Source organism: Mastigoproctus giganteus, chromosome 13, assembly GCF_048544385.1.
Source record: "Mastigoproctus giganteus isolate SK-2022 chromosome 13, ASM4854438v1, whole genome shotgun sequence".
Lineage (NCBI taxonomy): Eukaryota > Metazoa > Arthropoda > Arachnida > Uropygi > Thelyphonidae > Mastigoproctus > Mastigoproctus giganteus.
Window position 1 is genome coordinate 229,663 of NC_143587.1, and position 24,308 is coordinate 253,970.

General features: G+C 39.8%; 1 protein-coding gene across 1 annotated transcript in view; it reads right to left on the reverse strand.

Moving 5' to 3' along the window:
• Window positions 1-10,126: 10,126 nt before the first annotated feature.
• Window positions 10,127-24,308, reverse strand: part of kkv (hyaluronan synthase-like protein kkv) — a 401,584-nt gene continuing 387,402 nt past the window's right edge. The window contains exon 16 of the mRNA XM_090387806.1: window positions 10,127-10,632. Within this exon, the coding sequence (XP_090243932.1) occupies window positions 10,277-10,632 (356 nt within the window). The 3' untranslated portion in view covers window positions 10,127-10,276. The remainder of the gene's footprint in view (window positions 10,633-24,308) is intronic.

Sequence of the window (24,308 nt, forward strand, 5' to 3'; positions counted from 1 at the left end):
CAAGACCAGACGGACCAATTGAGCACAGGTCACTGTATCCTCTTGTTTCCCATCCAATACAGAATAGGCAATTTTATCTAATACTAATTTGTCAGTGATAACCTTGTAGACCGGGCCGCAGGGGTCTACATTTCCAACCTGTTCAACAAATGATTGCCATTCAAGGAGCTTATATTGTTGTTTGATCTCTGATGAGTATCCATTCTTTTTAACTTTATAGCTTTGCCTTAATTCCATTATTAAAGTAGGATGAGCCATCCGTCTTGCCCTCAAAGTTTTTCATAGCAGATCTTATCCTACGTTTTAATTCAACTAAATATGAATTCCAGCTCGGAACAGATTTAAAACACTTCTTTTTTCTTCTCACCAATTTCTCACTTGCTGACTTTAAAATATTAGTTAAAATTTCTGCCTTTTTGGCAGCACCACAGAGCCCAGTCCACAACACCACTTATTTGACTCTGAATATAGTTATCAAATCAATCCCCCAACACACATCTAATATATCTACTGGTCTTCAGTCAAGCACAAGGCACCCCAAAGCCCCACCCACAATAATCAAAAGAAATACCCCTCTGGTCACTTGTATTTAGTGCACCATGAACCTTCCAATTATGAATATTACCTAAAATAGCACTAGAACAAACAGTAATATTTCTGTATTTGTGTCTAGATCTGCGTTTTTATGCTGTATTTGTATTTCTTTTGCATTTGCGATCGGTATTTTGTAGCCTTTTTATATGTGTTCCCTACATTTTGTAGCCATTTGTATTCGTACGCCGTACTTATCTTATCTATACGTGAACCCGTGGCACTCGTCGCCGTGATGGGATATTGTGCTGTAACTCTACCTCACAATAAAAATTCTGTAATGGCATCTGCTTAGATTTACATAGATATATTATTGTAAACTACAAAATAACTAATAATGAGCAATAAAGTAAAATAAAATTAAATAAAAAATTTCGAAATAAAGAATCCACATCTTCCATAATTCCTTATTAGTTTACTATCTTACAGTATATCATGTTAAATAAATGTTTTCTATACTACATTATATTTTCAACATAATGTAGTATAGAAAACATTATGTTGAAAGCGGTTCGCGTTAAAAAAAAAAAAAAAAAAAAAAAAAAATGTTGGGAACCGCTGCCCTACAGGGAGGAGAAGATAGGAAGCTGCCCGAATCATTGATGACACCCCATCGTGCAGATCAAAGGAATTCCTCAAGCTCCTGTCCTCTTTCATCGGTATTCCCGTCTCCTCAGAGTGTGGACCCAGCGTTTGCATCCGCCGCAACAATCACAGGCTTTCCCCCGCAGGACACCCTCCATCGTTTCCAAATATTGTATTTACGGGTCAATAATATCACTATACTTACAGTAAAGGGACAGTAGGGACACAGAACCAGTAGGTGTCATTATTTCGCATGTCCAACAAGCAAAATACGAGGTTGTAATCATGGTAACCACTAACCGTGGACTAATAACTATTACAGCAGCAAGAGGCATGTCTCCACTTTGCATGATTCTGTATGTACCAGGATATCCCCTCACTGTCCCTTTAATGGTATAGGGTTCCTGCATAAGAATAATGTCATAAGATCCCTCCCTACATAGATGAGATGCCACATCTTTTGCCCGGTGAGAATTTATTTGTAAAATCTTTAATTAAAAACATATTTATAACTTTACTCATAACGAATCCTTTTCTTATTTTGTTCCAATATCTTAACATATTCAGAGCATTGTTTCTTTACTTGACTGTGCTCAGCGGAGCTTTTCTTACGCCAACAATTGATACACTTACCAGGCTCCATTATTTTGGAACATTCCTTAAATGGGTGACCCCGTGCACTACAGTGTCCACAGAAGGTTTGTTCCTGCAACATTTTGCAATATGTCCGTAGGGCGAACACTTATAACATTGGGTTACTGTTACAATTTCCCGCACCCGGAAAGAGTCCCAGTTAATAAACAGCCTACCACTATTTAACAATAGCCTGTGGATATGTCCAGTCATTTGTAAAATCCAATTAGTTGTAAATTTTCCTTTAACTTTATTAATAGACAAAACGGAAACATCTTCAACACTTGATTTTTAGTAATTTCATAATCACTCAAGTTCCTTTGCCATATTTGTTCACAAAATTGTTCTTTAGTAACCTCTTTACTAACGTCAAAGACTAGCAGCTTGGGTTTCATTCTCTTCGGTTTCTCCAAAGTCATGCCAAGATCTTTAAATTGAAGATGTACTTTGATTTTCTCAAGATCTCGGTTTGAATCCGTCTCGATAATAACTTTTCTATCCTTCACTGCTCTTACAATTTTAACTTCAATGTCTTGCAACATTGGTCTCACTGTTTTCAGTAACTCTTACTTCATGCCTTCCCCAGATAAAAATTTATCATTATTAGAAGTTACAACAGCAATCTTTGGCTGCCTTACTGTATCCTGTATTTTTCATTTTTTTGACACAACTCGGGCATATGACTTTGAGAATCCTTCCTTTTCTCCCAATTTAGTTTCTAAAACTTTAATCTCAATTTATAAATCGATTGTCAATTCTAAACTATCCCAAAGATCCAGTATTTTCGCAGTCACAGCACTAAGAATTTTATAATCTTTCCTAAGAAATAATTCTCTTCGTTTTAACCTGCGGTTCTTTATTTTATTCTTTCCATCTAAACCCAAAATACTCTCCACTGTCATATCAAACAAAATCACTTCAGATTTCCAGATCTTCCCTTACACGTTTAGCCAGTCTATTTTCCTGTCTCTTTCCTATATCTGCTTGCCTTTCTGAGAGTTTGACTTATTAATTCTAGAAAATTACTTCCAGTTGAACACGACATTCTTTAAGGTTTGGATTACCCTTAGCTTTAGAATTGGCGTCAGGTTTATATTTGCTTTTTGGATACCACGTTTACTTCTTTCTAAGATTACCTGCTGAAAATTTTCAGTAACTTTTGTGAGGTCTGTTCAGCAACTACTTGTGTTCGAGTAATCTCTTCCGGTACAGTAAGCACATCCGTATTAACCTGTTCTAACATCCGTAAGCACATCCGTATTAACCTGTTCCTCCTCTTCAGACATATCCACATATTCTACAAAGCTTTGTTCATTATTATCGAGATCAAATATACTTGCTACTTCGGTGAGGTCTGGAAGAGAACCAGTAAAGAATTTCCTTATTCCCATAGCTATAAACACGTTTATATTAGTAACGTATAAATAAAATAAATATAACTATTTACAATTAAAAGGATCAATCAATAATTGAGTGAGCCAACTATTTACGCTATTTAAAATAGCACAGGTTAGTAATTTACCAGAGGTTTGGCCTGTGAGATCACTAAGATCTCACAGGCCAAATATAATAAATACTTTAAAATCGCAGCCCATATTAAATACAATTGATAAAAAATATAATAATAAATAAAAATTCAAACTCTCAAAAGCTAACAATCTCTATTTACGCTTGAACACAAAGACCGAGGAGGGTGGGTGAGAATAATGATATCTCCAATATTTCCATTAATATTCAGAGGGAAATACCCCTATATTACAATACAAATCAACTATTAGAATATAACCCTACTGTCCGTTCAATTAATTATACGATACAATGTTAAAGGTCCACTGACAATTAATTAAAATTAAAAATTACCCGAATTTAACTCCTAAACTGTCTAAACTTCTAAAAATGTCTTGCAACTCAAACCTTCTAGACATTAAAAGAACACACTCCACACAATGTAATCGCCTAATATCACGAACACTACGATTAATATCGCTTAGACAGGGCTCCTCAGTTAAGTGGTTTACTTTTGGACAGTGCTTTTAAATATTTGATTTATTTAGATATTGTTGGATTATTTTGTTATAGGTTTTCCTGTAACTGTTTGATTTTAATAATATTATAGATATAATTTTTTAAAGTTACTTTCATTGATATTTATTTAATTTTATAATGGTAGTTACGAGATCTGCCTTAAACACGTCACAGGGTATCGTGACTCACACGGAAATAGCCGATGGCGATTTACGGGTGAGTCAGGATTTAATCCGTTGTGGAACCTGGGGAATGTTTTCCAAGGTCGACCTGGTGACTAATCCTACCTGACCTGGGATTCTTTTCTTTGTGATCCATCTAAGGAGTGCACCGATCTTAAATTATAATTTGGTGCACTGATGGAACAATTTGAGTCCCTGAAAAAACGAGTGCTTGTCCTCGAAAATAATGCATCTGGGAGGCTCGTCAGGGACTCAAAACCCGCAATCTACCAAGTGATGCACACCCGATTCGAGTCTCAAAACAGAAAAACCAAGTGCAAACTACTCTGGTTAAAAAGAACACTGTTTTATTAAGAGACTCCATTGTCAGGGAAACGGGGAATATTTTTTTGTAATAAGGATAGGTGGAGTAGAACCAGGGTAGGTCTGCAGGGAGCAACTATTGATGATGTCACCAACAGATTGTCAGATTTTAAAGGGGGTAAAGAAAATATTATTATTCATGTGGGGACAAACGATATTAAACGTACACGATCTGATGATTTGTTGGAAAAATACAGGACCATGCTGAGGAAATGTCGCGAGCTAGGCCATAATGTCTATGTGTCTGCAATTCTGCCCAGACACGATAGGAGGGATTATATGTTAAGAGCCTTGTGGATTAACTCCAGACTTGAAGGAATTTTCAAGGCTTTAGGGGGTAAATTTCTATCAGCATGGCCCACACTTGTAGGTAGAAGGAATTTGTTTTGTAGAGACGGGATACACTTAAACAAAGGTGGTGCAAACGTTTTTGCCAGTATTATTGAGGATACCTTAAAGGTTCAGGGAAACTGCTAGTTAGGGGGTGATGTGGGTAATACTGACACGCGTTTATTTGATAATATTGGTCAATGTAATTCTTGCACATACATTAAGAGTTCTTATCTGTTACCCCAGCTGGACGTATTATCTAGATGTTCTGGGGCCAAAGACGTTTCACGTGAGCGGGTAGATAGATACTATCAGGGAAGAGAGCCTAAAAAACTTCAAGGGTTGTGTTAGGGTTGTTAAATATACAAGAACAGTAAATCTTAATTGTTTATACAGTAACATTAGAAGTGTCGTCAATAAAATGAGCGAATTCGAACTGCTGGTTAAAACAAGTAACGCGGACATAATAGGGGTTACAGAGATGTGGTGTCAACTGGAAATTGGGGATGATGAGTTTAAGTACGGCTTGTATAATGTATATAGGAAGGATAGGGTAGGGTAGATAGAAGGGGTGGTGGGGTAATGCTTCTTATCAGAAGCAGCCTGAGTGAGACGATAGCTTTCCGGGATTCAGGCATTTCACATGCTAGTATAGAGTCTGCATGGTGAGAGATAGTTGGAAACAAAGGTATAATGCGAGTAGGAGTAATCTACAGACCAGGTGATTGTGAAGATTATGACAAAAGCCTCTACATACAAATGGAATGGGCAAGTAAGGACAATGCCTTATTATGGGTGATTTCAATTTGCCTCTAATTGATTGGAGTAAATGGGAAGGAAACTCGACATGGGGAACAAAATTTAAATCAACTAGATGACTGTTATTTGTATCAACATGTCAGGGAAAGAACTAGAGAAAAGAATATCCTAGACCTCATCATCACACATGAATCAGATGACATAACAGGGCTGAGAGTAGAGGAATCAGTAGCAGGAAGTGATCACGGAGTTCTACGGTGAATGATGAAGACAGAGAGGTAGCAGAAGTAAAAGGCAAAGGAATGGGTTTTAATTTCAGAAAAGGAAATTACGATGCCTTAAGTACTACATGGCCTCTATTAACTGGGTAGATATCGCGCAGAGAATGAATACAATTGAACTGTGGTACGCTTTTAAAACATTCATCACAGATGCCTTGAATGCGTATATACCAATTAAAAAAATATTCCAGGAGGAGGGTTCCAAGTTGGATGAATAGTGAAGTTGCCACATTACTTGAGCTGAAAAAGGTGGCATGGAAAGGTTTCAGAGCAATAAAAAGTACTGAAGACTATAACAGCTACAAGGTGATGGGAATAGAGCCACAGAAAAGGTTCGACAGGTAAAGGCAGTTTATGAGAAATCACTTGCAAACAGAGCAAAGAGGGGGGGATAAAGAATTCTTCACATATATAAATGCCAAGAAGAGCAGGACAAACCAGATCGGACCTTTACGTAAGGGAAAGGGGATAGTAATAAATACACCAGCTGCCGTTGCAGATGAACTGAACATTTAATTTGCATCGATATTTACAAATGAAAAGCCTTTTGTGGCAATGGGAAATTGTGGGAGTGAAGTTAAAAAATATGTAATTAATGATATTGAGATTTCGCAAGATTATTTAATGAAAACACTTTTGAGCCTACAGACCAGTAAGGCTCCTGGAGTTGATGGAATATACTCTATAATCTTAAGGGATGTGGCAAGCGAGTGCATTTAACCATTGAGGCTAATTATGCGAGCATCACTAGACTCTGGGGAGATTCCCTCGGATTGGAAAAGTGCAAATGTATCTCCCATACATAAGGGTGGCTCTAAAATTGAAGTTGGAAATTATCGACCTGTCAGTCTGGCTTCAGTAGTCGGGAAAATCATGGAGGCAATGATCGAGTGTGGAATTCAGGATCATTTGGACCGAATTGAAATTCTCAAGGATGCTCAATGGCTTTGCAAAGGGAAACTCATGTTTAAAAAATCTGGTTCGCTATTTCGAAAGGGTCACTCACGAGCTGGATTTAGGGAATAATTTCGACATTGTTTATTTAGATTAGAGCAAAGCTTTTGACTCAGTCCTACATGAGCGGTTGCTTTATAAGCTGGAACAGGTTGGAATCACTGGGAAAATCCTTAGATGGATAGAAGGATGGCTTCAGGGCAGGAGGCAGACGGTTTTGATAAATGGCTATTCCTCAGATTGGGTTGATGTAAAAAATGGGGTTCCCAAGGATCAGTATTCGGACCACTGTTGTTTTAAATTTTCATGAACGACATTGATGAAGGGATAGAGGGCGTGATGTCAAAATTGGTAGAGTAGTTAATGATCACTGTCAAGCTGAGCTTCTTCAGTGAGGCCTAGATAGACTTCAGGAATGGTCAGAAAAATGGCAGCTGTGGTTTTATCCAACAAAGTATAAGGTATTACACCTGGGAAACAGCAATCCCAAAAAATCTATTCACTTGGAGTTCAACTAAACCCAGTACTGGAGGAAAGGACTTGGGTGTTACCATAAGGTCAGACATGAAATTCTCTGAGCATTGTGAACAGGTTGCAAGGAAGGCCCATGGTGTCCTATCGATGATCTATCGAACTTTTGCAAGTAGAGATAGGGACGTGATAATCCCATTATATAAGGCTTATGTTAGACCACACTTGGAATACTGTGTTCAAGTATGGAGACCGCACCTAAAGAAAGACATCGAGCTTCTTGAAAGGGTGCAAAGAAGGGTAACTCGCCTGGTGAGATCGGCAAAAGGGCTTCCTTATGAAGAAAGACTTCGAATATGTAGGTTGCAAAGTTTGGACACCTTAGAGGAGATTTGATTGAGGTGTTTAAGGCTCTGAGAGGCATCAGTAAAATGAATGAGGACGAAATTTTCAAGATTATAAATGATGCTAGAACTAGGGGACATAAATTCAAATTACCGGGGGAAATGTTTAGATTGGACTGCAGGAAGTTTTATTTTAGCCAGCGAGTTATAAATTACTGGAATAAGTTGACTTAATGGGTGGTAGAGGGCGACAGTTTGGGGAAATTCAAAGGTCATCTGGATAGTACCTTAGGGTAACGGAAGCGCATAGGATGATAGGTTTAATTTTTTTTTTTTTATTATTAATTAATTATTTTATATTTGTTTTTATCATTGTTTTGTACGGATTTTTTTTTTTTTTTTTTGTTTTTTTGGCTGGTGCAGCATAAGCCATAGGCTTTCTTGCACCATGCGGCCGTTACTAATACTAATTTTACAGTAACAGCCATTTGCAGATGTAAAGTAGTCATTTGTAGATAAACTTCCAACTTCGATTTCTCCATAAATAATTTAAATAAATTCCTGAAAATTAACACAAACACAAAAAAAAAAAAAAAAAGTTCCTGAATCCAACCAAATAATCAAAAACTAATTCCTTCACTAAGCACTTTCTAATACGATCATGTAAGCACTCAAACAATTGTCGATTAGATAGTCAGAGCGAATCCACCTCGAGCGAGCTGCCGAAACCAACAAGGGCATAAAGGAATATACAGGCGTAGATTACACAAGGCGGAAAAGCAATAGCTTCATTATGGACAGCGGTGCAGCATGGATGGAAATACCTGTGGAACGCTTTCGAGAACGTGAATGTCACATTCGTGATTTGTCACTAATAATCATTTGTCACTAATAGTAATAATTTGTCACTAGTGTCAGGGACAGACCTAGTAATCCACTCCTGGAGAAGAAGATTCAAAATGCGAGGGTATCTGGGCCCTTCATTTCGGCGGGGGGGGGCGAGATAAATTCCTGGAGATACCCTCGCTAGAAACCCTGTGAAATTTTGATTTGACAGTAAGAGTACGCTCAGAAAATAGCTTCGGAGCAGAAGTTGCCAAGGGCAATTTGAAGTGCACACACGTTCGGGTTAAATTAAATCGAAGTATCGGGATCTTAGGTTGTAACTTAAAAGTGCAGAATGAATTTTATTTTCGACCAAATCAAGTCCAAGGCGCTTTTTAATATTAACGTTTATGGAGACGGATGAAAGTTCTTGAAATGTAAAAAGCTGTATATCTAGAAGAATTAGCTTGATGAATGTTACTGTGAACATCACAATCCCAATAGATATCATCCAGAGGAAATAGTCGGTCACGTACGGTATTAACAGTTTCAGTCCAGTCAATAATCTCGATGGTGTCATAACAGTACTAGATTAGTCAGCTGTAAAAACTTTGCTTTTAGAAATTTTGCAGAGAACGGTCTGCATTACGAGACGTTTGCACAATGTGTGCCCAGTTCAGCAGATCACCCAGATGACAAAGCACCCTGACACAATCCCAGAATCTTTGACTCAAAGAATTCACTGCCTGAAGGCATGCACAAAGACACCAGAAATACTGTGAAATACAAACAAATCACGAGTCTCCCAAAGATCTACAAGATCCTGACCAGCTGCAAAACCAAGAAGATATCAGACCAGTTGGATTATAATTCTTCTCTACAAGCAGCTTATACTTCCCGTTTCTGATTATTAGGTGTCCACAAGAGGAATATCTTTCTCATAACTACAGCGAATTTAAATCAAATTCAGTGCATTATTACGCTTTGCCATCTCTGCAGAATCGTCCCTCAGCTGTAGACAAACACACAGGTTTCTTTTTGTTCACTGTGTCAAACTGTTAGCGATCTCTTGTCGTATCGAAAATATCTGTTGTCTAATCAGCTTGAATTCTCGTTACGAAACCACTTTCTCACTGCCTGCCCCTCACACTCAAACCCTTACTTCATAGTCCTCGGTTCCGTTTTCTTCAGCTGTTAAAATCACAACACTGATTAAACTGACCCATTTACTAAAGAAATTGCTTTTTACTGTTTCGTTAAATCAAATTTTCTGCAAATTTTTATTAAAATTAATGCTTTGAATCGATTTTCTCTAATGCCCAGCTTTGACACCGTAAACTGGGATTTTCGTAGTTTGTAAATAAATTAAAATGTTCTTTGCTCGATACACAATTTGATGGGCATATCCGCAATGAATATTATTTAATTTAAGATCAGGTTGAGTGTAGTCAAACGGTAAGCGTAAGAGTTTGCGGTTTCATTTATGTAAAAGATTGCTTTCCACCCTCTTTCTGAACTATTTTTGCCATTAAAAATAGTCCACTCCTTCGACGCTGACTTCCTTCCCTAAAGAATTCGGGAACACACAGTGGACCAATAACAGTTGTGTTCAGCGGATGAAACGTTTCTTCCTTAGGACCAGATGGAACATTTCGTACCAGAAGTCGCTACCGCGCGCTGATTGTGAGAAAAACAAGAAAAGAAAGGAGTCTTAAAAACAATAAAATTTATTTCTTTACACTTCGATGTACATCATCTTTTCTGCCAGATTACGGGAAGGGAAGGAGGATCGCTGTACACGAGAGAGAGAGAGAGAGAGAGAGAGAGAGAGAGAGAGAGAGAGACACGCAAGTTGCATAAAGATAAAATTTATCTGCCCAACAGTCATTGAATGAATCCAACGAAGGAACGTGAGGTGTTCATCGTAACGGAGCTACAAGTGCTGGCTCTGTCGGCGCCTTCCTGTTTCGGACTCTTCTCGGTAGCTGGCGAGACTGTTGCGCGAGCCATAGATTTGCATTCGCAGTTGTCCGCCATTTTCTTCGTCCGTGCTGACGTCATAGGCGGTGTTGTTAAAGCCCTCCATTCCGTTGGGGAAAAGGCGGTCTATGCGACGGCTGTCCACAGTCTTCACCCTGTTCCTGTTGCGCAGATTGAATTCGTTTTTCGCTCCCAACGTCTCCATGCGGCTCTGGCTGCCCAGAACGTTGTTCCTCCGCACCTCCAAGGCCCGAAGCGTCTCTCGGTTCCTCCCGATACGGTTCAGACCACTCAGGACCGGAGTTGTGGCTGCAAAGTACAAACACACTGCAGTTATAACTTTAAAAATAATAATAACTTTAATAATAGAAATAAAGAAAGATGGCTGCATAAGCAATATCAAACAATGATATACAAAATACGTGTATACATATTTTTTCTCTTGCTTTCCCTAAACGTGCGCCACAAGTGTTAACTGACTTAATTTTGATTTTAAAGGAGATTTTAACACTTTTCTTTTTTCATATCTTTCAAGAGTTGAAAATCGAATATTACGGATTGACGGTACGTGGTTTCAATCCGTTAAGATAAAAAAAAAAAAAAAAAGTGTTATTTATAAGCTAATATGTATACATGGGTAAAAAAAAAAAAGATTTCATTGACACGTGCATCAATTCCGAACATAAATTGTTAGCCAACGATAATTCAGGATTCTTGCCGAGTGCCGTTATCAGACCAGACCAATCATGTTATCGTCAATCTCCACATTGACAATGAGAGAATGCAAAGTAAGTTTGATGTTTCAGCTCAGGAACACGACAAAGAAATTATACAACGCCCCCATTCCTTTGCTAAGACGTTGAGGAATGGCTTAACTACAGCCACAACTAATCAGCCTCCCAGAGCAAAACCAGACAAAGGAGCCAAAAAACAAACGGAAGCTGACGTTATATTAGTTAAGCCTACCGAAGGCGACTGGGAACGAGTGAGGAGGTCAAAGAGGCACTCACAAAAAACATGAAAGAACAAATAAAGAACATAAGAATTAAAAGTATACGAAAAACCAGGAACCCTGGCATTATAATAGAGACAGATACCAGAGAGGAGGCACTGGAAATCATGAAGAATACGGATATAACCAACTATGGACTGCGGGTGGAGACTCCGAAGCGGAAAGGCCCAGCAATAGTCCTGTTTCACATTGATGACAACCTAACCCCACAGGAATTAAAGGATGGGATCTATCGCAGGAATCTCAGTATATGCCTAATAGAAGAGGACCAGGAAGGGCACGTAGCGCCGAATTATAGTACCAGGAAATGTTAACTGCATCGTTTAGTTGTCACCAAGAGTGTGGTAGATCATTGGCTCACTAAACAGGGTTTACTTTGCCTGAGGCAGCCATAGATACCGGGAGCACATCTGTCCTCAAGTGTTAATTCGACCGATGAAGTCGCCACAGTAACCATCAACAAGACCTTATCAGAAGTACAGCAGTACCTCACGAATTTTGACCTGCAAGTGAACTCTGAGAAGTCTGCAATCATGGCATTCTCTCTTAAACCGATACCAACCATAATTCAGCCTGCGATTGACGGAGTCCCGATCCCCTGCGTTGAAAAGCAAAGAGATCTGGGTGAATCTTTGACAGAAAATTACAATTCCATCATCATATAGAAGAACTCTGTGCTAAATTCAACAAGAAACGGTGGGTTGTCAAGCAGCACTTGCTTGACAACCCACCATTCATAACATAAACCTGATAAAAATGTATATCAGGATGCTGATTTTCGGAGGTGTACTGTATGGAGTAGAGTTGTGAGGCTCAGCTGCAGACACCACAATTAAACCATTAAAAGCCGCTGAATACCGGCTCCTGAAGTGGGCAACCTGGAAGTGTCATCTCTCAACACAGCAGCGCACAACACCGATGGCCAAAGCGCTGAATTTAACCAGGTTTTCAGCATTAATGCACGAGAGAAGACTCGTCTTCACCGTAAAAATGATTGCCGGGAGAGTCTCAGCACCCAACGTTTGGGACACCGTGTGCTGTCGGATTCCCCAACCAGCTCTCCGCTCCACTCCCAAGCTTCTTGCTCTTCCTTCGAGACTACATTTGAAAGATCGGTTCCTCCCTTATCAGAAGCTCCACCTGGTTCAATCCCTGGATGCTGACTTATTTAAAATCATAGATGATAAAAAGTATAGACGGCTCATCCTAGATCTGCACGTGGTCTCCACAACTACCAACTGATCTGAGATCGTTATGGCGGGGCAAGAAACTCTCAGAAAACTTGACTCGAGGAAAATTTTTTTATCACAATTTGTATTATTTTTGTTATTTTGTATTAGTTTTCCTTCCAAATCAATGTTATCTGCTATGAGTACTTTTTTTTTTTTTTTTTTTTTAATATAATCTGCCTGTAATTAATCTTTATAATCCCGGCGAGGTTATCTCTACCGCATGTTAACCCCTGGCATGGTGCCGTGAAGGGTATTGTATGGTCGGGGTACCTGCGTGTACCGGTGAACTGTACGATAAAGATCTTATTATTATTATTAAAGGTGCCTCCGTTTCGGACATACGTCCCATACATGTAACCAGCGAGAGTCCACCTGTGGGCACTGTGCCCAATAAGGGCATGCATTTAAGGACTGCCCTGCCAAGGAGCAGCTGTCTCCTGCACCAAGGCACTAAAAGCACCCCACGACCACCCAAATAAGGAACGCCAACTGTACAGTCTACTGTAGAGAGTATATACAAGGAGTGGCCACAAGGCGATGGCGGCTTTCATTTCAGTCGATCACATCACGAATTGTAAATATACAGGGTGATTCACTACCAGTACGACAAACTTGCAGGAGGTGTAGGGGGCACAATGATGAATCGGAATCACATAGCATTGCAGGGTCCGAAATGCCGTCGTCATGCGGTAGAGGACGTTGAACGGGAGGTTGCGTGAACAGCGATCCCGCTGGAAGTCAGCATTTGCGAACCATTTCTGTTGAAGAAACCAAGTAGCAAAAGTCCTCCGGAGTGGATAATCCGCAGGCTCCAATGATTGGACGCGTTGCAGATGACATCAACTCATTTGGTTTGTTGACAGTATGCTCCATACAGTGGATTGGGAAATATCCAATCGTTGGCCTATCGCTCGAGTACTCGTACTCGGATTGCCTTCTGCAAGATATAGGACATTCTCTTCATTGTCTGGCGTCTTCGGCGTTCGCTCTCGATTCATGGTACCTCTCGTGAAACAACCAGTCTCACATAACCTTCTGTGCACACGTGCGAAAATGGTATGATGAGGAGCATGCCTGTGCGGGAAACGTTCCTGGTACAAGCGAAGAGCGGCGCGCCCGTTACAGTCCGCAGCTCCATACGCGAGATGCATGTCGGCCAGTTCAACGTTTGAATACTCGTCCGTCCTACTGCCTTGGGAACTGGTTCGCAAATGCTGACTTCCAGCGGGATCGCTGGTCACGCGACCTCCCGTTCAACGTCCTCTACCGCATGACGAAGGCATTTCGGACCCTGCAATGCTATGCGATTCCGATTCGTATTTCTGCCCCCTACACCTCCTGCAAGTTTGTCGCACTGGTAGTGAATCACCCTGTATATAAAAAATAGATTAGTCAAAATTTAAATATTATTATTATGTGACCCACTGCTATGCTTCTTACAAATCCGTTGAACCACGTGACTACGCAGCTATATTACGCATCGTTCCTTGAGCGTTATCATCAATCAAGTGAACTCAGACTGTTTCATACCACTAAGTGGAGTACCACAAGGTTTCCACTTAGGTCCCCTTTTCATAATTGTTTTCGTAAATGATCTTCCTTCTTTTACCTTCACCTCCAATGTTCAAGTTGCCCTCTATGTAGATGATCTTAAGATATACTCAGCAGTGAATGGGATTACCGATTCTCAACAGCTTAATTGTGATCTCAATAAACTCTCTCTATGGCTTTCTCTGGATGGCTTGTCTGCTAACCCCTCGAAGTGCAAAGTAATCTTTCTCATCCGACAAATCTCCACAACTAATAAATATGGAGTACACTATTTTTAACTCTGTGATCATCGAAAGGTGTGACCAAGTTAACGGCTTGGGGATTCTCTTCTCCAGCAGTGCTAAATTCGATGCCCATGTCCTTAAAATCACCAGGAAAGTATTCAAAACACTGGGATTCATCAAACAGAACACATGCAAGTTCAAAAACTACAGATGTGCGGTTATCCTTTATAAAACTTGTTCTGCCAATCCTTGAATTCAGTTCACCCATCTGGAATCCTCGCACAAAGACTTTAATTAATAAAATTAATTAATTAATTTTATTAATTAATTCGATTAATTAATAATTATTAATTAAATAACTTTAATTAATTAATAAAATTAATTAAAGTCTTTGTGTGAAAAGCAGTCCAAAAAACTTTTGTCCGTTACCTTACATTCCTTAATCCTCTATTCTATCACTCAGTGTATTATGAATCGCTGTCTGATTACTTTCATCTGAGGCCTCTGTGCACCAGAAAAGTTACTGCTGACGTCACCCTTCTAGCCAATGCAATCACTGGAACTTATGAAGCATCTGATATCCTCACTAAAATAAACTTCAGTGCTCCTTATAGACAAGTCAGGAATCTTACACCATTTCGCCTTGACTCTGCCACCACGGACTTTATGAAGTTCAGTCCACTGAACAGAATCAGCAAATCACTCTCTCATCGACTTCTTTGACAACTCCCAGTCACTGATGAACTCCATCCACAACTGCAAGGTGAATATAGCTCTCGTCTAATTATTGTAGTTTATTATTATTTTTCTATTCTCTAACTGATTAATTATTACTTGTTTTACCGGTAACTGAACTTAATGCAATCCTCTTTTGTACATATGATTTTAATTTTTAAATCTATATCAATAATAATAATAAGATCTTTATTGTACAGTTCACCGGTACACGCAGGTACCACGACCATACAATACCCTTCACGGCACCATGCCAGGGGTTAATAAGCGGCAGAGATAACCTCGCCGGGATTATAAAGATTAATTATAGGCAGATTATATTTTTTAAAAAAAAGTGTACTCATAGCAGATAACATTGATTTGGAAAGAACACTAATACAAAATAACAAAAATAATACAAATTGTGATAACAAAAGATTTTCTCGAGTCAAGTTTTCTGAGAGTTTCTTGCCCCACCATAACGATCTGAGATCAGTTGGTAGTTCCTGTTGGATTTCATATTATTGTTATTATGTTTATTGTTCTTATCTCAGATACACTGTTAATGGTTACCTGTTGTGTATCTTCTTATTAATAAAATAAAATAAACTACTCTTGTCACCGCGCAGCCTCTAGGCTTGTCTAGTAAAAATTCACGCAGATACGTTGTGGAGAGCAGTGTAGGTGTCAAATTCTTATTTAGCTTACTTAATATTAATAACTGGACAGTACTTATACAGAGTGTTTCAGTTAAACGTTTCAGAACTTCTAAGAGGGGTAGGGCACATCCTGACAACTCGAAATCATATAGCAATGTGGGGTCGGAAATGCTTTCCTGAAGCGGTGTTGTACACAGAAGCACCATAAAGAAAAGAGACCGTAAGTGAGAAATCGTTTTAATAATACATTAAAAGAAGCAAAAGGTACATGGATTAAAGTAAGTGTTCGAAGTTTCTTCAACCTCGTATTGCTTTCGCACAGTGGTACCTTGGAAAATGTGCTACAAATCCTCTTTTTCCTGCTGAAGTGTTGTTTTCCGATGAGGCATCCTTCACAAGGGAAGGAATTTTCAACACGCATAACGACCATATCTGGGCGGTCGAGAACCCGCATGCAATACGACGTCGTGCAGCACAGATTCGATTTTCGGTCAATGTATGGGCCGGTATTATGGGAGATCACCTCATCGGACCTTACCTGTTACCGTGTCGTCTAACCGGACCTATCTACTTGATCTTTCTTCAGCAAGTATTGCCACAACTTTTGAGAGATGAACAGATTTCTGCATCGACGCAACAGACAATGTGGTTCCAACACGATGGACCCCTGCCCATCATAGCGGAGATGTTCGTAACTACCTGGATGTCACATTTGGTCAACAGTTGATCGGACGTGGTGGTCCCGTGCGTTGGCCTGCTCGGTCACCCGACCTATCATGTCTTGATTTTTATTTCTGGGGTCATATGAAATCGCTAGTTTATGACACCCCTGTTGACAATGCTGAGGAGCTGGTTGCAAGAATCGCAGTAGCTGCCGAAGAAATTCGAAATTCGCCTGGAGTATTCCAGAATGTTCGGATGTCCATGCGTTGGAGATGTGAGGCCTGCATTGTAGCCCGTGGAAGAAACTTCGAACACTTACTGTAATCCATGTACCTTTTGTTTCTTTTCATGCATTATCAAAACGATTTCTCACTTACGGTCTCTTTTCTTTTTATGGTGCTTCTGTGTACAACACCGCTTCAGGAAAGCATTTCCGACCCCACATTGCTATATGATTTCGAGTTGTCAGGATGTACCCTACCCCTCTTAGAAGTTCTGAAACGTTTAACTGAAACACCCTGTATACTTTAATTTAATACCGTTTGATTTAAAATGAATACAAAAGAGTAAAATGTATCATTTTCACCAAGAGTGGCAACTAGAATACTCTTTGTAATGATAAAAGAAAAATGCTGTTATTTGATTTGCAATGCTTAAAAGAGCTCTTCAAGATCTTTGTTTGTTTCTTTGTTGTTTGGTTTTTAGGAGCATTTGCAACTAAGGCCATTTTGCTCCGGGGATGTGCGGTCGTCATTTCTCTGACCTTTCTGCATCCCCCGTATTTGTTGGTCACGGGCTCTTCAAGATCTGCAATTATTTCGAAATACTGTGGTGTAATGCATCGAAAAAATGAGTAAAAAAACAATTGCGTGATCAATTGGCTAATTGTGTGTCCTTTTCTTCACAACTGAAGTATATGAATCCACAGTACTGTATACGAATGTATATGAATCTACTGTATATGAACTCTATATGAATCTACAGACGTCAGTGATACAGCTCAATTGCTCGTTTTTATTCGTATGGTTTTTCGATAATTCTGCCACTAGGAAGAATTGTTGGATATGGTTCTGCCACTAGAGAAGAATTGTTGGATATGGTTTCGTTAAAAGAAAGAACTAGAGGTCTTGATATATTTAATGCATTCAAAAATTTCATTAAACAACTTAAATTGCCACTATTTAAGCTCGTATCAATAACAACAGATGAAGCTAAAGCAATAACAGGAAATCTTAACGGATTCGTCATTATGCCAAAAGGACGATGAATTCCCAGAATTTGAGTTACCACTGTATCATCCATCAACAAGCGTTAGCCAGAAAAGGCTTAAATACTAAAAATGTTATGGTCATAGCTTTCGAAATCTTGAATTCCATCAAAGGGCAATCTCTTCAAAGGAGACTTTTCAAAATGCAACTCAATGAAAAAAGAACCAAATCTGATATTACACACAGATGTGAGGTGGTTGAGTCGGAGAAAGTTTCTACTGAGAATTCGAAATTTTCTGAATAAAAAAAAAAAAAAAAGTTGCTAATCAAAGGGGAGATGATTATCAGCAGCTACAAGATACAGAGTGGTTGTGCGATCTGGTTTTTGTAAGATTTTATCAGTAAATTTAAGTGATCTGAATTTGGAAAAAATAAAAATGTGGGTGACATGATTAGTAGAATTTCAGCATATAAATATAAATTTTTGGCAATGGGTAAGGATCCCAAAGAAAAAAAATTCCACCATTTTGCAAGTATGCAAGATCATTTGCAAAAATATTTATTATTACTATTAGCCTCATGGTGCAAGTAAGCCTGAGGTTTATGCCAAAAAACAGCCAAAAACAAGTTTGAGTTACCGAGAGAGAGAGAGAGAAATAACCAAGAAAGAGATTATTTATTATTACTTGATTTTTAGGAGCATTACCAACTAAGGCCATATTGCTCCGGGGATATGACTTTCCGCATCCTCCGTATTTGGTGTTCACTGGCTCGAACCCCGGTCTAATCAAGAAGCGTGTGCTACGCACTGGTACTCCTACCCACCTGACTACGGAGGCGCACCACCAATAAAGAGAAGAATGATGATATCCAGCTGAGGACCCTGTGTATGCGAAGCCCATACTCACCAGATGCGAGACCCTGTTTTTGAATTTAATAGTGAGAAATGCGTTTCTCAAATTGAGAAAGTTGTGGTTGATTTTGAAACGAGATTCAGTGATTTTAAAACGATTGAAGACATTGTTCAATATATTTCTTATCCATTTAATGCCGACTTAGATACGAAACAAACTGCAGAAAAAAATCGATGAGATTTTTCACATGGAGAAAATATTACTTGAAAAATGAAATGATTACATTTGCAAAACGATATCTTCCTGAAAGCCAGATCATCAGAAAAATACTTTTGGAAATGTTTGCCGACAGAAGTACACAAATGTAAAAAAAAATGCGGTGAACTTTTAAATTCCAGTTTTGGTTCCGAATTCGAAAAGGCCGATGGGGATCGGCCTTTTAGTATTTGAAACAAAAAAAGAATCGCTGCGCTCTTACATACAGAAAATTCTGTACGGTTGGCCTCATCACTCTACATCCCCCATTTTGAAAGCTTGGCAGATGACATGAAGACAAACTTCGCATAAATTAAAAATTTAAATACGTATGAATTGAAAATAAGAATTCTGAATCGTATTGAATTTTAAAATTTATAAACAACATTTTCGATACGTGTTCATTAACTTTTTAACAAATGAAATTGAGGGATGCCTCACCTGGGTTTTCCCTCAGGGAGGTGTTTTATCAGCTTTGCTGTTCGCTGCCGCCTTGGAGCCTTTTCTGGCTCGGAATCTGAATTTCATTTCCTACGCCGATTATATAAAATATTTTGTTGTCTCTAAAGAAGGATCTCTGGTGTCCAACGTCAATTTCCATGCCAACGCTAAGCTGTATGAACTGGAGACACCTACGTAAAATCTGTTTATGGCTAAATTCAGACAAGTCAGCACAACTGACAATAACTAATAAGAAGATTAAAAATCAAATCAAATTATCTCTTAGTGGAGCACAGATTAAGAAAGTCAACTCATACACCGACCTAGGAGTGATGTGTGACGAGGGCCTTACCTTCCAAAGGCACTTTCAGAACACTACATCAAAAACTCTTGCTGCCATTTGGGCTGTAAGACAGGAAATAACTGGGGTTCGAAACCAGTAGCTGACCCAATATATCCAAAGATGTATCGTTCCTATATCCTTATATGCTTCGACAATTTGGTCCTCTGCTCCAAGTATTTAATCAGGAAATTTCTCAGCGTGGAATACCGGTTGCTCCGGTGGTTAAATAGGATTGCCAGGAACCTCTTCACCATTTCGAAATCCATACTGTACGCAAACTTGAACACTGCTCCATGAATTCAGATGATCACAATACGAAACATCAGCACTCTGGCACAACTTCTGACTGGGAGTTTAGATGCCCCTCAAATTGAAAATCTGGCAGTAAGGCCCCGCCCTGGAGCCCGCTTCCACAACCCTCATAATCTCCGAAGCGCTCGGAATAACATGGACGGATTAAGGCGGGTGTTTCCTGCAAATACTCTAGTGCTCTTTAGAGACTTCAAAATAAACCCGGACATGTACTGCCATGAGAAAACTTACAGGAAGCTCATTGCAGCAGATCTGTATACGAAACTAATTGATGAAGAATGTAATTCAAGAAAGACTTCAAGTGCCCTCGAACTCAAAAATCTTAAATGAACGATTTATAGTGTTTCCAAAAGACTCTTATAGGACTGAGGGTATTCCTTTTGTTCAGAGAATGACAATGAGGACCAATTCATAGTGCAAATGCGGATGTCTTTTTTCTGTGTATGTATAATGTTTTGTAATTTTTCTATGAATGCATGATTTCTGTATGTCTGTAATTTTTCCTCTGTTTATATATCTTATGTATTTGCTGATATTTTATCCTATGTTGCACTCTAATAAGTTTAGTTCGATGTATGTATGAGCCTCCCTCCTAGATAATTTCTGTACAGGGGTGTTTCTTGAATAAACTGATAATAATAATAAAAAATTAAATTCTTGAGATGGTAGTTTGAAGCACATTTTGAATAAAAAAATGTAGATCGCATCACAAATTAAGTTGGCCACCCCTGGAATACACCAATCAAGGATACGCCATTATACCCACTCAACAACAGATTAAGATACTTCAACTTAATGCACAACGAGCAAGAGTGGTCGCTGTCCAATTAAAAATCAAAGCAGAAGAGCAGCACATTGACGCGTACTTGCGTAAAGAATCTTAAGTTTGCAAAGGTAGCACAGTTGAATATCCAACCTCTTACAAAATTATACACTGCACAGATAACTAGCCATGTGCCGCATTAGTTATCAGGAATACAGAGATTATTTTTTATTTTTTTATTAAATCTGTTTATTGCTCTGCCAAAGAGCCACCCCCTGGACAGCAGGAATCTAGGGAGGTGATATTTACATACAGAGATTAAGAAGGGACATGTTCGCTTAACTTGAAAGGTACAGAACTTCGTGTTATATTATTTTACATAATTGAAAGAATTGTGGGATATTATTTGCTCAAAATATTGCTATAAATTACAAAAGCATGAGAGAAATGAGGCAATCCTTCATCGGTTGTTGCACGTGGTATCTCTTCAATCTTGAACGTAATAGTGCTCACAGCCAGGCGTCTTTGGAGCAGTAGATTCTAAGAGAGTGGACCAGTGATGGCTTTACTTTATTTTCCTTTTCACCTCTCTGTAACGGGATGCATTGTGGTGGCATTTTCCTTCGTGGCATCTCATAAGTGTACGTTTGCATATGTGTCCTTTAGCTTCTGACGTCTGTATGTACGCTGCTCGCAGAATCTGTCCAGGTCGATGGCTAGATTGTTCATCAAATCTACCGTTTTTCCTGGGAACATGCGTCTCAATCCTTTCAGGTTGTTCAAACTGGTTGTGAGTGGGAGCCTTGGGTCCATTTGGATTCCTTTCGGCAATTCGGGAAGTTTTTATTAGATCAGTAATGTCAGGGGCGTCGAGTAGTCTTGTGATTAGTCTGGAAAGTGTAACAAGGTTTGCTGCCACAATCTGTTGTTTCCATGGGGTGACTTCCAGATTTATGTAGAACTGAGCCCTAGAAATGGTGTATTGGTTGCCATTCGAGCCATTTCAGGAGCCAGTATTACAAACTGAGGAACTTGAAGTGTGTTGTGGGAACAGAGGACCAAATGGTTGCGGCATAGAGAGTTATGGGATAGACACATCGGACAACATATTTCTTTACCAGGTCGGCGTCATGAATTCCCATTAGTTCCTGGCGGATCGCCCACATAGCGGAATACATTTTGGTTTTTGTGTTCAGGAGGTGAGCCTTGAATGTCAGCCCCTCATCCCATACTAATCCGATTACAGTAGTCCGTATCGCACCACTATGTACTTCTATCAGCGCTTGTGCCCAGGTCCTGACACCCTTTGACTCCATCTACCTGCTCTCAATATATAGTCACCCTGGTGAGGACATCGCTGTTGTAGCATTACTCATCCAGAGGGCCCTCCACTTTCTTCCGGGAGGGAGGCTGCTGGTTGGAATGGATTCCAACTGTCGCTCTGCCCTGTGCACAGCCTAACACCCGACAGAACTGCGTCTATAAATGGTGAACGACTTGAGGACTTCATTTTAACTACTGGCCTTCGGGTTCTCAACAGATCTGGGCGAGTACAATAGACATAACTATGGCTATACCAGACATAACCCAAAAACTGGATTGCTGAACAGTGCAAGAATCCTAGACTACTTCGGACACACACACTCTCACTGTGTGTGTGTGTGTGTGTGTGTGTAACGCTCCCCACCAATCCTCAGAGACATAGTACGTTACTGTACTAAAAAAGCAGATTGGCGTTGGTTTCAGGTGGCGCTCGCAAGAAGCCTCCCCGAGGATGAGCCTTAAACACACTAGCTCACCAGAGGATGATGTGCACAAAATAACCAAGACAATAAGAAATGCCTGCTGCGACTTAGCTATCCAACGAAGAAAACCTTACAGATACGCCGTTCTTCGCGACCTGAGGTAAAGTGTCCACCTCGCTCGGAAGGCATTCCAAAGGGCTCTTGACCATCCCTTCCAGGAAGTGGACGCTGCGCGGGAAGTTTATCGACTGCTGAGAAACAGTTACACACTTGAAATTCGCAGAAGCAGTAGAGAGAGAATCATGGAGGACGACTGGAAAACAGCAACCCGTGGGGAATAGTCATCCACATTGTAATCAATAAGCTGCCCAGGGGAGAAGTCTTGGACTCCTCACAAAAACCTGATCGAACCATCACCACCTCTTGGACTGACCCTCTAAATAATATTCTTGATGCCATCTTCCCTCCGGACAACCAGTTAAGCCCAGAGCAAACTCAAATAGTAACCAGCAATGAAGCCTATGCACCTGACAACATAGAAGAACCATTTACCATCGCAGAGATGAACTTAGCCCTAGCAAAGACAAAAGAAGGGAAGACACCCAGCTCTGACCTCCAAGTTGATGTGATTAAGAAATTCACAGAATTTTATCCTACCACCCTACTCAGTCTCTTCAATTAGACGCTTGGCTGACGGCTCCTTCCTTGCTACCTGGAGAGAAGCTATGCTCAAATTAATACTTAAAAATCCTTAAAAGCCGACTCGCCTTCCTACCTCCTACAGGCCAATAGTACTGCTCTCTGTTCTTGTTAAGCTTCAAGAACGACGCCCCCCCCCCCTTCCGCCTTACTGACTGTTACACTGGAAAACAACTTGCCTCTCCACTGCTGTTTGGCTTCAAGGCGGGTGTCAGCACCGAGGACGCCGTCCATAAGCTCATCTCCCAGGCCAATGAAACGGAGCATTATGCTGGAATCCGCCGGCGCCTTCAACCAGCTGTGGTGGCCCAGCGTTATTAGGAGGCTGCAGCTTCTTATAATCTCTATGAGAGTTTAAAAATCCTACCTAAACAACATATCCACCCAAATTGTAACCAAATATCAAAGAGTCTCCAGATGTGTTACCAGGAGTTTCCCCCTGGGCTCTCTCCTGGGACCATTCCTGTGGTCAATTGTCCTGGACGAGTTCCTAGGCCGAGATCTCCGAGATCTCGGCGGGCTCTTACCCCTGGCCTTCGCTGATGACCTTGCTATTGAAATGCACTCTGACAAGAGATGGACTGGAAGTGAAAGCAAATGGAGCTCTCGGACTGCTACAGAATTGGGCCTCACTGCACCAACTCACTGCCAACAAGGACTTTATGAAGTTCAGTCCACCGAACAGAATCAGCAAATCAGCAAGTGACTCTCTCATTGACTTCTTTGACAACTCCCAATCACTGATGAACTCCATCCACAAGTTTGCCTCTTCTCTTAAACTGCAAAGTGACTAGCTCACATCTAATTATTGTAGATTATTATTTGTTATATTATTTTTCTATTCTCTAACGGATTAATTATTACTTGTTTTACCGGTAACTTAACTTAATACAATCCTCTTTTGTACATATGATTTTATTGTTTGAATCTATATGAATGTTTATCGTCCTGTTGGATTTCACATTATTGTTATTATGTTTATTGATCTGATCTCAGATACACTCTTCATGGTTACCTGTTGTGTATCTTGCTATTAATAAAATAAAAATAAAAATAAAATAAACTATCTATCTCCGGTGAAAAAACGAAGTCCATCCTGTTGAAAGGGAAACCTCAAATCCGCAGACCTCCAATCATGAAGATAAACAAAATATCAATCCGATTATATACTGAAGTTAAGTACTAGTATTTAACTGAAGTTAAATACTAGGCCTGGTATTTAACTTCAGTTAAATACTAGGCCTCCACATAGATGCAACCCTCACCTGTAGTACCTTGCCGTTAAAATAAGAAAATACGCAGCCATGAAC